The following is a 13,537-nucleotide window of genomic DNA, read 5'->3' as shown; positions in this document are numbered from 1 at the left end:
CCACGTGTGATCCCGTGTTCAAATGTACCACTAAGGGTAACGTGCAGAGAAGGCTTTTCATAAATATTTTCCAACTTCAGTTTTTTTAATTAATTCATTCATAACGACTATCGTTGTTTTACTTGCATAGGGGATATGAACGCATAATCTCTGCCTCCTCTGACTATCCCATGATCAGTAATGGTAGATTACCATGACTTCTGAGCAGATGAGCATATTTATCTCACCTTTGTTTTAGAAAGCAAAGTTTGGGAGGACCGGAGGGGGAGGAGAACCACAACCTTTGTGGGATTTGCAATAAGCATCGGTAGTAATTGTTTTGTTTTATCTTAGGGCGTAGGTGCCCTAGTCATGATCTCCCCAAAGAGCCTGGCAAGAAACAACTGGTGAATACAAGTAGAAAAGGGAGTACAAAGGAGCCAGGAGAGCCAGCGTGCAAGGCAGTGGTCTTGGCACTGCACTTTGACACCGTTTTGTGGGCACTACATCAAAGCAGAAAACTTCAGAGTGATACAAAGTCAGACAAGAGTAACTCTGGGGATGTTTTCTCAGAGCCCCTCACAAGCACAGGGGACGACTTTGGAAACAGCACAAAGGTGCTTCTTTGAGTTGAGCAGGCTGATGAAAAAGACTCACATTATTAATTGCTAAAGCTGAAAGTCAACATCTGCAACATGGGGGAGAGACAGGCTATGACTGACCTGCCACAAGAACAGAAGCAGCTTACATTTGTTTGAGTTAATAAATGAAGAAAGGGGGCAGGAGGGAGAGGCAGAAAGAGACCAAGAGAAAGCTTCAAGGTTAAAATGCTGGGCAGAGAAAGGGATCTTTGCAGCACATTTTGAATGGACGTGCATAGGACAAGGTTACATTACAGGCCAGAGAGAAAACCAGGTAGTGATGCACTGTAGTGACTGAGATGCTGAGAATCAGGATGAGTCCAGACTTTGTGGGTGGATGGGGAAAGCTTTTAGATATTGTACAGGAGAAAAATCTACAAGATTTAAATATAGCTCAAAAGAGAGTGCCGACAGATGAAAATGATATCTAAATCATGAACCTGAAGGACAGGAAAGATGATGGCGCAGTCCACTGTTATTGAGCAAATAATATGGAGTGAGCACTGAGGGAGAAATTATTAAGACTTTAATTCTTGCCGTATTGATCTTGAACTGAAGGGTCAGCACCAGTAAAGAAGTGTCAGAGAGACAGGCTGAGGTATTCATTTGGACAGGAGAGCAATGGTCTGGAGAGGATAAGCAGATCCAAGAAACAGTCACAATGAATTATTAGTTGAATAATTTTTGCAGATAAGATTCTATATAGATAAGAGAGAGAAGAGAAAGAGCAGAGCACGGGGGATGCTCACAGAAGCCTGAAGGGAAAAATAGGAAGGATACTCTGCAATGTGCACTGATGTAGCAATTGCAGAGGTTGAAAAAGCACTGGGGGAAGACAGAGTCAGGAAGCCGAGGGGAACAGGATTTCCAGGGAGGCAGATATGATTCTTGGTAACAGCTACCAGCTCAAGAAGGAGGAGGGTGGGGTACTGATCCTGAACTATGTGTAGGAAGCAGTCACTGAAGATTTCAGCAGATTAAGTCTTCCTTGAGCATGCTGGAAAACTTTGAACAATGTCCTATCTGCATTCATATTTTGTATGAACAGGCTAAAACCTTGAACAGTTAACAAAATTACCTTTTTTCCCCTCATGTTTAATTTACAGTAAAGTGATTTTTTTTTCTTTTGAAAACCAAATAATTTTGAGCAGTCTGACTAAAATTTTATCTCCAAGCTGTTCAGCTTTCTGTTTTAGTCAAATGAAATATGAGGTAAAAATCTGCTCATACAATCCTGAAAAACATTAGACTTCTACCTGACCAAATATAAACAGCTCCAACAAAGGCACTCTTTCCTTGCTGTACCCCAGAATTACACCCAAAAAAGGCTGAGTTAAACGCATGGGCCCTATGTGGTGCACTGGCTGTCTACAGACTCAGGTTACGGCATGTCAGTGGAGGATACTAAATCCAGTCATGGGAAGCCTCCACAAAAAGGATGCCAGTTACTCAGATCCAGAGACTATTTGCAAGAGGACTCCACTGATCTGCACCACCAGGCACATAGACCACACTCAGGCAGTGCCCAAAGCAAACAGGACTTTTTATCAGTCAACATCAGCCGTCCGACCTGCATCTGGAAGCAAATAAGAAGTCAGTGCAGCCTCCAGAGAGTTGGTGTAAGTCTCCTTCTGGCTGATAACCGTCCTTCTTGCACAGCAGGCTGGTAGCTACGTTTAGTGCCAGCAGCAGATTCTGAGCGATCTTCAGGGTTAGTCTCAAGTACAGCCCACTGCAACAAACTGATACTAAGATTAGTTCTGCTTGGTGTTAGAAGATTTTTGTTTTCCACACAGCAATGTAAAGAAAGTAGTTTTTTCAATTAAAAAATTAGATAGAAATAGCAAGGAGCAGAAGTGCAATAGCCAGGAGTGATCTAGAAATGAAAATCCCACCACAGCTGTGCAGGGTATATGGCCGCAGTATGCAGCATGCAAACATCCTAACTGTTAGTCTGCAGTCCTTAGTGATAGAGTAAATCTGAGAGGGCACTTAAGGTGACTCTGCCCTTTCGCTCAGACAAGTTTGGACGGCTGTTGTTACATGGGATGAAGGAAGGCTAAAATCAAGACTAGTCAAAGAAGAATGCAAAAAATTCTTTCAATGCAGGCGAGAACATGCTGCCTCCTTCCCCTGGCACCTGCTGGAGGCTACGGTGTCTCAGTTACCCCATTTTTTTAATAGTTCTCGTTGGTTTACTTTCTCTTGTGATCCCCATGGCAGTGCCTTGGTAGGGGAGGTACAACTGCTAGTCGGTCTAGCCTTTGAGCATGGGTATCGGCAAAACCCTTCCCTTTCCTGCCTCCTTCTGTGTACAGGCGATGCACAGAGCGTGTCTGCTGTTCTAAGCATCCTAAACAAGAACCAGCTCCCTGCCATGCTGCGCTGCAAGGGGAGGTCACTGTCAAGGGACACGGTGGAAGGGGAGGCAGAGAGGATGATACTGTACAGTTGACTGAGCTTTCTACAGGGGAAAGACGTACGAGAGAAAAATACTGCTCCCTCCTAGGGTTTTCGCAAGGTAATGAGTAAACTTGGGAAAGGAAAGGGGATTTAAATCCTCCAACCCACAGATCAGTGTCTCTACGTAACATTTGGTTCAGTGATTTCCAAATTATTATGATTGGGGTTGTATCAAAAGTTATCAGAAACTCATGAAAGTGAAGGAGGAATGGGCTGGAGGAACAGTATCTGGTGAGGCAAAATGTCTTAAAGGAGGAGCAGAAGCATTTCCAGTGCTGACTACCTTGTAAAATAGGCCTGTGACCTAAGTTGGCGAGGAAATGTCATATTCACATACTTAAGCAAGTAATAAGGTATTTTATAGAAAGGAACGAATGATTTTCTGTGTTATAGCTTAACATAACTTTAGAATTAAAGTTTATGGGATTTTTTGTAAATATAAGTGCACATGAGTAACTTGGTGCAACATGTGGGATTAAGCAGAGTCCCTGCCCTACGAACACTCTAGAACTGCCTGCCATAACCTCTCTCAATATTTAAATTGTATTGGAGGAATCTGGAAGGATAAAAGATGCTTTAAGTGGTAGTTAGCAGGGCAGTAAAAATGAATTCCAAGATCATCTGTCTACATTCACTGAGGAATTGGTTCTATGACTGCATTACCACGAAGTCTGATTCCAGGCAGAACCCAGTGTCAGTTTTCCTTAAATAAAGACCATATTATCAGATCTAATTAAGTCTATATATTGAGGAGTCTTTCATTTTACTACACTCTGGATCCCGCTTCAGTATGTCCCAAATCTTACTCCGGTTGCTAAACAGCATTACAAGTTCTCTAACTGCAGGTTAGCTCTCTAATAAAGACCATCACAACAAATCCTATAGTCACTACTCTTCAGATTCTTTCTCTTGTTTTGAGTTTGAAACATCATCTAATTTACACTGATCATAGGGTTATTAGCGCCTGGTTTTTAAAATGCCAATGGTTGCCAGGATGCCTGCCCCATCTAGCCCGCTGTTGATGTCTTTTGCTCTCTGTGGAGGGCCAAGTGTTTCCTTTGTGCTAAAAAGAAAATCACAAAGTCCGCCTTTGCGCTTTAATAGCATATATTCAAAATACTCAGGGAGTTCCCCCCCCCCCCATTAGCTGAAATAGGTGCTTTTTTATTTGCATGTTTAAAACCTGCCAAAATGCCAGCTTTTATTTGTGTTGTGCATTCAGTCCTAACTTAACTATGCATGAGAATGTGCCTCGACTCATGCATAGAAAATGTAGGCAAGCCGTGGTTCCCCGAAATGATTTTTTTAAAAGGAGCTGGGACACTTTGTTTTATTGGCAGAGTAGTGAACTTCAAGAGACTGGTCCTTAAAAGGAAATGCATTGTAGAGCCCCTGAGGTATTTCCATAGCGATGGTTGCAGCAAGCTTTCTATTGTCAGCCCTATTTTTCAATCTTCCTCTTGTAATTACTTTTTCCAAGGTACTTCTTATACCTTAAGTTAGTCACACACCCCATCTATTTAGAGGATCAGCACTTAAGTGCTATCACAAGGGGATCTGCAGCAATGTGTCAGGAATTTTGTTCGTTTTTTAGTTTGAGATTAATCAGATAAAGCATCTCAGATGTAAGAAAAAAGACTGTAATAGTGCTTCTGCCTTGCTTGGGACCATCAGCCTCAGGAACTGCTTTGGGATGAAAAATCTGAACACATGCTACTTGGTTTTCTTCAATGGCAAGCTGGGGTTTCAGGAGTGGCAGGTGGGTAACTCGGAATTAACCATTCTGAAATCCTGGCAGGTCCCAGTGGAAACAGTGAGCTCTTATTGTTAATGCTGCAAATGCCAGAGTCAAGTTAAGATCTAATGTCTTTAAAAAGGAAGTTTTGTAGCTTTTCATTAGAAAGTAGTAGTGAAAGCAGCTAAAATATTTACAGATGTATGCCAGCGGATTGAGCGCCGCTCCCAGCATGGGGTAAAAGGGCTATTCTAGCTCCCCCCAAAAAACCCTGGGATCCAAACTGCCTATGTGAGGGAGTGGGATGCAGCAAAGAGAAAAAGAGAGGAAAACAGATGAAAGCGGCAGTAGGGAGACATGGCTTCTGATAGCTGTGGTGGAAGGATACTCATGCCAGGAAGAGATGGGTGGTGGGGAGACACCGAGGAGGGATGGGGTGCCAAAATATTTTCTGTATCAGATCACAAATGCAACCACAGCCAAGGTACAGGTTTCACACAGGCTCACTCAGTCCAGGGAACATACCATTTGAGATCTCATCCCAAGCCCTGTGCTCTCCTGGTCTTCCTTCTGCACAACAGGACTTCTTCAGTACTGCCGTTGGGCACCTTCAGGAGTGACATTTTCTTCTTGCCAGAAGAGTTCAGTATCTGCTGCTGAATTTCTTGCAGGGAAATGTGGAAACTAAGGTTTCGGAGTACCTGCCCATGGATCATCATAATCTGCAGGATTAGAGCTATAGCTGCATTTAGTTTCACCTAAATTCTTCAAACTGGAGTTAGAATTAGAAAACACATATCAGTTAGTTCAAAATGTTATTAGTAGAATGTTGCAGCCTAAAAGTTAGTAAACTGATCAGGATTTAACTCCAGAATTGTAGGGATTTGGGGATCATCCTGCTAAACACTGTAGGCCACGCTGGTTTCCTTAGATGAAGGGACAGAGCTGTACATGATGGATTTACTCTGTTGTACTTGTTGCCTTCCTTCCCTTCCCCCACCTCTCCAAATTATGGCTCCATATAAGATCGATTAGTGTAAACTGCTGCTCATTGGGTTTAAGAGGAACAATTTTCTGCAGCTCCTTCACACTGGTTTGAAAGGAAAAAAAAAACCAACCAAACATTCTGCTTAATTAAGACCTAAAGAGGCGGTGCAAACTTTTGATGATTAATTGAAGCATGCTTTAGACTGATGCATATTTAGTTATTATAATGTGATAATTTTATCTTGTTATACAAACTACTCCCTTTGGGAACATGATTTAACACTGCAAACACTCTGTGTTTATTGCATTGTTCATTATGAAAAATACACAGGCTAAAAACCACAAGGAGTTGTATCTGAACAGTATCTGTGCAGTGGGTGCAGGGAGTACTTCTTCCACCTGTAATGACACCACCCAGGCGCAGAAAAACACAGTATTGGAACTCCCACAATAGCTCTCCCTATGACAAGTTGAGAACTCAGAAAAGCAGAGGCTGGAAATTTAGATCTTGTACTGTATGTGGAAGGAATATGTCTTTCTATTACCTGGTGTAGTTATAGAAGACAACAGTATGGACGTTCTGCTGAAAACTCTCCTGTTACTATTCAGTTATCTCTGTGCCAACTCCTCTTTGTCTCACCTGTATGAGTACCCGCGCTACCTGTCATAAGTGTGACAGATCCACGAACGTGCTAAGCACATTGCAAGAGCAGGTCGTAAAGTTGCAAGCCCAGATGGAGAAAAAAATACAGTTGAAAAAAAATATTTTCTTTCACTTCAAAATGATCTGTACCGGGACTTGGAAGTGTTATTTTCATACTTTACAAACATGTGTCAGGCTAGCTATGTGAGTCCTGAAAGTGATGGTGAATGTTCTTTATCAGAAGAGCTGCTCCAGCGAGAGCTCACATGATGGACACAGGCTGTCAGGATGAGCTCATGTTACTCAAGCGGATATGCTAAGCTAGACTATCAGCAAAAGTTTGTCTGTGAGCAGAGGAGAACGTTGCCGATGTAGTATACCGATGTAATTATTGTGGAGAAGCTTTCTTAGTGCAAACCTAATCAGAAAAAGATGAGGATAAAGATTCAAGACAGATAAGCAGTCTCAAACGACTGGATTTGAAATTCCCTGCTTCCCTGTGTTCTCATCGCAGCACATTCTTCTTGCTGAGTGCTCTAGGGATGGGGATTTGATACATTTTCCTGAAAGAAGGGCAAGAGTCTGGTAAAGTGATTTTTAAAGAATTTGGCCTTACGAAACAAAGGTCTGTGAAAAAGTGAGAGGAATTTTATCTTGAACGGAAGATATGGATTTCTGGTTTCAGATTATTCCAGTTTGTGTTTAGCAAAAGACAGCAATTAAATCACGAGACTTTGGCTTTTCTCATTTCACACAGTCTTATGTTTTGAGTTTAAGTTATTGCTTCCCACTGCTGTGGATTGTAATGGTAGAAATAGATGGACTATTACTTTTCCTTTAAAGTTGCAGTCATCTTTTTCGGTCACTAAGCTTAATACACTGTAACGAAAGATCTCTCTTAGTTATTTTCACAACATCTGCTCAGACCTCTACCGCAACCAGTGTCAAGAAGGAAAGCACACGATCAGGTTTGGACCTTTATCATTGTCCCCAGCTGGCATCCACATGCGTGGCTCTGTACCTATCCCAGGTACCAAGAATGGGTGCTTTTCTCTGCCATTCTTAGATTCACTTGAAGCTGAAAGAAAGGATTTGATTTTAAAGCAAGTCTTCCTCCCACTGGGCTGCACAGGGCTCTTGTTGGTCCGTAGGGAATTAGTCATACTGGATGTTTTCTTTTTTCACCTGATGAACTGCATTACAAGACATTAGAGTTGCATCAAAAATTGACTTGGGCACACCTGCACCTGAGGGAGCAAAGATGGCTTAAAAAGTGACATATTAGAGTACTGTTCCAGGGAGCGCATGCTCCGAACCCCCTTCTGAAGTACTGCTGCTTCCTGGCTGCTTTACGTGGCCATACTCAGCTAATCCTTTTGTAGCTGTGTTCCTTAGTCTATTAAATGGAAGAGGCATCTAGTTTTATTATTACTGTTACTATTAAAAGGATTATATTGTATGTGACCATTCTTTGATGGCTGGGGCGAGAAGGGAGAAGAAGAGAGAAATAATTTAAGTTCTTTGTATTTAGGCAGACTCCTTCCCTCCCTTTATCCCTTCCTTCTTTCAAAATTATGAACATTTTGACTAATATTGAGGATGCCTCCTGGATATCAGCTGGAAGTGCAGACAGTGGCTGGAAGCAGTAGGTTTTAGACCATTTTCTGCTGTTTTATTGACTGTCAGATCCATGGACCACAAGTGAAGCAATGCTGCTTCAAATGATTCCCCGTGAGGCGGTGGTGAAGTTCTGCTGGTCAGGGCATGGGAAGACAACAGCTTGACAGAGTAGGTGCCTCTCCCCCTCCTGTCCCCCTCCCCTCCCCTCCCCTCCCCTCCCCTCCCCTCCCCTCCCCTCCCCTCCCCTCCCCTCCCCTCCCCTCCCCTCCCCTCCCCTCCCCTCCCCTCCCCTCCCCTCCCCTCTCCTCTCCTCTCCTCTCCTCTCCTCTCCTCTCCTCTCCTCTCCTCTCCTCTCCTCTCCTCTCCTCTCCTCTCCTCTCCTCTCCTCTCCTCTCTTCCCCTGTGAAGTCACACATGAAAGCCCCTGAGAATCCCAGTGGTGGAGCTCTGTGCTTCTCCTTAAAACCTGTGCCCCAGATGAGCCAACCTGCTTCAAAAAGAGCTACTCCAGCACCTACTTTGCCAGTGAACTCTCTTTCAGCTCTGTAATTTTCTTTTTTCATTTATGACAGTTACGCTCACCAGAAATGAAGGCTATTAGAAAGGTATCACTGGTAGATCTTCTATTTTCCTGAGGTAAAATACTTCTTATCAGTAGGAGAATATGTGTTGCTTTTATCTGAAACAAGAGGTTGCCGTCTTGTTTCCTTTGGTTCACATGATCTTCTGTTGTCCTGATACATTCAAAGTGGCAGGTTCAGTCTGTAAGGAATTGGTTTATTAAGCAGCCGAATCAGGGCACCTTTGTAAAAGTTTAGTACTTCAAATGGCTCAGGATAAAAATGGGGGGAAGGGCTCTTGGGCTGTGCTGGAGCAGTTAGCATCCTGGCCAAGACTGGTCCGGAGAGAAAGCTGTAACAACACCATGCAACACCACCCTAACAGCACCCTGCGCTCCTGTGTGCCTGGCTGAGATTGCAGCCAGCTGAAGGGCAGGCTTCTTGACCCTATAGATGGCTAGTGATAATTTCAGCCAAATTGTTTTGATTTCGCTTTATGTTCAGTATATGAAAACATTTATAATATTGGCAAATCCCACTCTAAAGGGTAAGTGATAAAATACATTAAACACAAATCTGTGTTACAGCTTAGCCTTAAATATAGGTTTAAAGGTAGACAGTCTGATTAAAACTAAAAGGTCATTATTTTACATTGTACAATTTTATTTGTAGCTATAAATCATAACACAATTTGTGGAAGGAAAAAAGTTATTAAACTTGCAATATTTATTCCGTTAAGGTGAATAAAATGCAGCACGTAGTTCTGAGTTATGATAGCCGGGGAAGGGAGCCAAATCACTCTGCTAAAAATTAGTTTGCCAATAATTTTACAGAACGATGACAGCGTAGCTTCAAAAACAAATCCTTTATAGGGAAATGGGATGGCTGCATGACAGACTCCCTGAGCTATGAATTCTCCACAGCTCATGGACCAGGAACTGCTTTAACAATTAGTCTTCAGGGATTTTTTTTTTTCCAGAAGTTAGACAATGGCTGCTGTCTGTAACTGAAAGGTCACGCTGTATCATAGACTGGACATAAGAACTGAAGAATTCTGAGTTTTAAGTCAGAAAGATTCCTGCTAACTTACTGTCTTGATCTGTTTAGGAGGCTTCACTGCCCCTGTCTGTGAAGCTGGGGTGGGAATGATGACCACACAAGGATATCGCTAGCTCTTTAGTAATAAGCCCTGGGTTTTTTTTACAAGGCAGAAGGCATACATGCCATATTCGTAACACACATTAGAGAAGAGCTCAAAAGAGGCTTGGGAACTCTGCCTGAATTAAAATTTGACCTATGAGCATAATGACTGGTAAGTAACCTGGCAGACTTTACGACAGTGCTGCATCTTCCTTCTCATTCAAGCCTGTATTTTTGCGACTGGTATATTCATACGAAAGCTCCCCGTTTTGTACGCTAGTCATTATTTCGAAACAACATGGAAAAGGGGTGTTTCATGTTCCTTCTTATTTAGAAGAGGGCTCTTGTTAGCAACTTGCCTTGGTGCAGTACCTTCTGGGTGTGTTTTATCACCAGCTTGCTGAGCAGAACATCTCAGGGGCTCACTACAACAGACTGTAAGTAACAAGAACAAAGAAGCAATACTCATTAAGCCTCTAGTCTTGGTTACCCGTTTAATAAAGAGTTGTGCACTCTTAAACATGCTAAAAAGCTCTCGAGATTTCCAGAGCTTTTCAGCAATGCGCCATTTTTTAAGCTAATAATCTTTTCCAGCCATCTTAGAAGCTTTGCCGATCTGCCGAGCCGGGCTGGCACAGGTCACCGGCTGCCTGAGGACGAAGCTGGTGATCACAGGCATGCACAGTTCTGCTCTCAGGCAGTGAGGAAGTTAGAAATAAGATGAGCTGGTGCTGGTTGTATCTAAGAGTAAGCGTGCAGATGTCTGAGGAAAGTGTTTGCATCTCATGTAAACATTGTTCTTATATTTTTGTTGTAGAAGATGATGTGTCAAATGTACAAATAATGTGTGCCTGGTGCCAGAAAGTTGGAATCAAGCGCTATTCCCTGAGTATGGGAAGTGAAGTGAAATGCTTCTGCAGCGAGAAGTGCTTTGCAGCTTGCCGAAGAGCATATTTCAAGAGAAACAAGGTAAGAGAAATAAGGAAAGATGTAACCTACATAGACATAGCTTTAATCAGCCCCAGCCTGGGTCTCATTTAGCATCTAATAGAAGCTCTTTTCTTTTGTTTTCTCTGTTTCACCTAGTCCCTCCACTTTCCATCTGTATTGTCTGTTGGACTGTCAGCCCTTTACTAACCTTGTTTCTTTCAGTTTCCTTCAGCTCAAAGCTTGGGTTTTGTGAGAGTCAGGGAATTTAAATACTAATAAGCATTAGCGTAAGAGTCCCAATTTGGCCTTAGAGTCTCAGGATACTTGCTACTTATACACAACTAAGAGGAGGTATCATGGAAATAGAGTAGAGGAGGGTTGCGTATGACAGTGTCACTAAGTCCCATGGCGTTGGGATCACGGCCAGTGGGTAAATGCTTTTAGGGCCTAAGTCTGGGTCCCATCACGACAGCGGACATCTTCCCACTGCTGCTGGTGAGCTCTAGTTTCATTCTTTTAAAGTGTATCATTACTAATAAATTATCATTGCTGCAAGATTCAGACACTATACAGTTTTTGGGTTGGGGTAAGCAAGGTTAGAACATCTAGAGCAGCGTGAAAACCCCTCCTACTCAATTTAAATTTAACTCTGTCTAAAATTAGAATGCAATCCTAATATTGAATGTCTACAAAAATTGCTGTAATCACTGAAGTACAGTGCCTGAAAATGCCCTCTAGGTTACTTCAGCAGCTGTTTTTCTGCAGCAGAATGTGCGATATGTCATTTAAAGAAAAATAATGAAGGAACGCTCCAGCATTTTTAGTTGTTGAAAAAGTAGCTATGTCCTTTTGGTGCTTAACAGTGTGAGTCTTTGGGTAGCCTTTATTGTCTTAAAAATGTTTATTATTCATAAAACCCTTTACATTTTGGTTTTCTAAATGATGCCATTTTCCCTCACGATATGGAACATTCAAAGCCTGTCAAGTTCAAACTGAATTCAGGTGTCTAAATCTGTTTTTTTACATCTGTGGTAATAACAAATAAGTACATATAGATCCTAGATTCAGGATGCAATGTTACAGCAAATTACCCTCCTTTATAAATTTGGGTCACATCATCCTGCCAAAAAAAAAGAAAAGAAAAAAAATGAAAAAAATGCCTGAAGAATTAGGTTGCAAAAATCAGCAGAGTGGAATTTTAGTGGCAGTCTGGGAGAATCAAGCTCATAATGTCTAGTGGAGCAGACAGGCAAGTTAAAGTCACGTGAGTCTTCTGCAACGAGTGGTGTTTACATCCTTTTTATCTAGAAAAAGTGTAGAGGAGAGGAGGAAAATACATGCTCCTTAGATGCTCCTCATTTGAAAATAAGTTCCCATGGATGTATGAGTATGTGCGCACATGCACGTTTATGCACATGTAGTTCAATGTGCCTTACAATGTGTAAGACACTCTGGGGTGACAGGATCCAGATCACTGTCAGCTGATGCTCCCGTGACTTTCAATTAGAAATTTACATGGGTAAGATAGTTCGTAGTAATGGAGGCATTGTCAGTGATCCTAGTTAGGTGGTCCTGTGTGTCCAGCAGTGATGAGTACCAGATAATTTGGGAAACCTTGGGGTCGCAGATGAAAGACCAACCAGTTCATGGTGGATTCTCTTTCATCTACAGCTTAGATCCTGAAACAGGAGGTTTAGATCCCTTACTAAATGAAAATAAAAACATGTTAACGTAACGCATAGATGTACTTCAGCCTTCTGCTAACCCATGAGTAGTAGCATTCAGTAATAGTTTATGGCCATGAACTCAATCAGTCAGGTAATATATGAAAAAGTTCCCTTTTACCTGACTTGCAATTTATTACCTGTGTGCTTTGTTGGAGGCCTCTTTGTCCTTGTATTATGAGAAAGGATGAATTAGAGCATCTCATTCCCCCTGGTTCCCTTTCCTACACCTCTGTTAACTTCTCCTGGAAGCTAAAAGATACTGAATATTTCCATCCAGAAAGCTCTCTGTATTCATTATTTTGTATATATCTAAATAACAATAGATGTTCCTAATCTTTTCATATACCATCATATCCCAGTGAAATGTCCTATTCTTCACTAAAGAGGCTGCCAATTAACAAAATGTCATATAGGAGGACTTGGCAAAACATGGTGAGGTAACATATAATTGATAATATGTTGGTTGCTGCATTGACTCTGCTTCAAAGCTAAGCCAGTGAGTCAAATTTTCTTCCTCTTTGCACCTGTGGAATCTGGAATTGCACAGGATCTGACCCAGCAGGGGAAATCTGGACCTGGCTCTTGCATGCGTATTTATGGCATTAGATGATCAGGGAACAGAATATTTAGGAAATGCTGCCATTAGATTAAGACAGGTACAGTAGAATTCAGCAGACCCTCATGCTTCTTGTTTTGCGCTTCACCTGTTAGTAATACAGCGGAGTCTTGAGGAACAACATCAAAGGAACAAGGCTGCAATAGTTTCAGATTTAACCGCTGACCTTTAATCTGTTATTACTAGTCCAACAGCGTACCTGTCTTCTCCATGAGTCTAATGCTTATTTATGTATTTGAGAAGTTATGTCACTCTACACTTTCTCGTTTTTCAAACAGAGGAGTAAAATAGTCACGTTTCACCTGCCTTATGTATGTTTTAAACAGCGGATCTCCGCCACAATATAGTATTGTGTTACGCTAAATATGTACAGCTGCTGCATTTCTGGGAGCTGATAGGACCTTGTGGTCACTTCATTTAAGGCTTGAATTTCCTAATGGATCCTGTTAAGCAGTCTTCCCTCCCTCCCCTAGATAAGAAGTGCTGTAATAAGCGC

General features: G+C 42.0%; 1 protein-coding gene across 2 annotated transcripts in view; it reads left to right on the top strand.

Annotated features, from left to right (window-relative positions):
- Window positions 1-13,537, top strand: part of SOBP (sine oculis binding protein homolog) — a 115,120-nt gene that overhangs the window by 13,194 nt on the left and 88,389 nt on the right. For both annotated transcript variants that reach the window (XM_087776198.1, XM_087776197.1), the window contains exon 4: window positions 10,586-10,737. In XM_087776198.1, coding sequence (XP_087632324.1) covers window positions 10,586-10,737 — 152 coding nt within the window. The remainder of the gene's footprint in view (window positions 1-10,585; window positions 10,738-13,537) is intronic.

Source organism: Nipponia nippon, unplaced genomic scaffold, assembly GCF_047370975.1.
Source record: "Nipponia nippon isolate SJK-2023a ecotype South Korea unplaced genomic scaffold, ASM4737097v1 scaffold_4, whole genome shotgun sequence".
Taxonomy (NCBI): Eukaryota; Metazoa; Chordata; class Aves; order Pelecaniformes; family Threskiornithidae; genus Nipponia; species Nipponia nippon.
The sequence above is the reverse complement of the archived record's forward strand: the minus strand, read 5'-3'. Positions and strand labels throughout refer to the sequence as shown.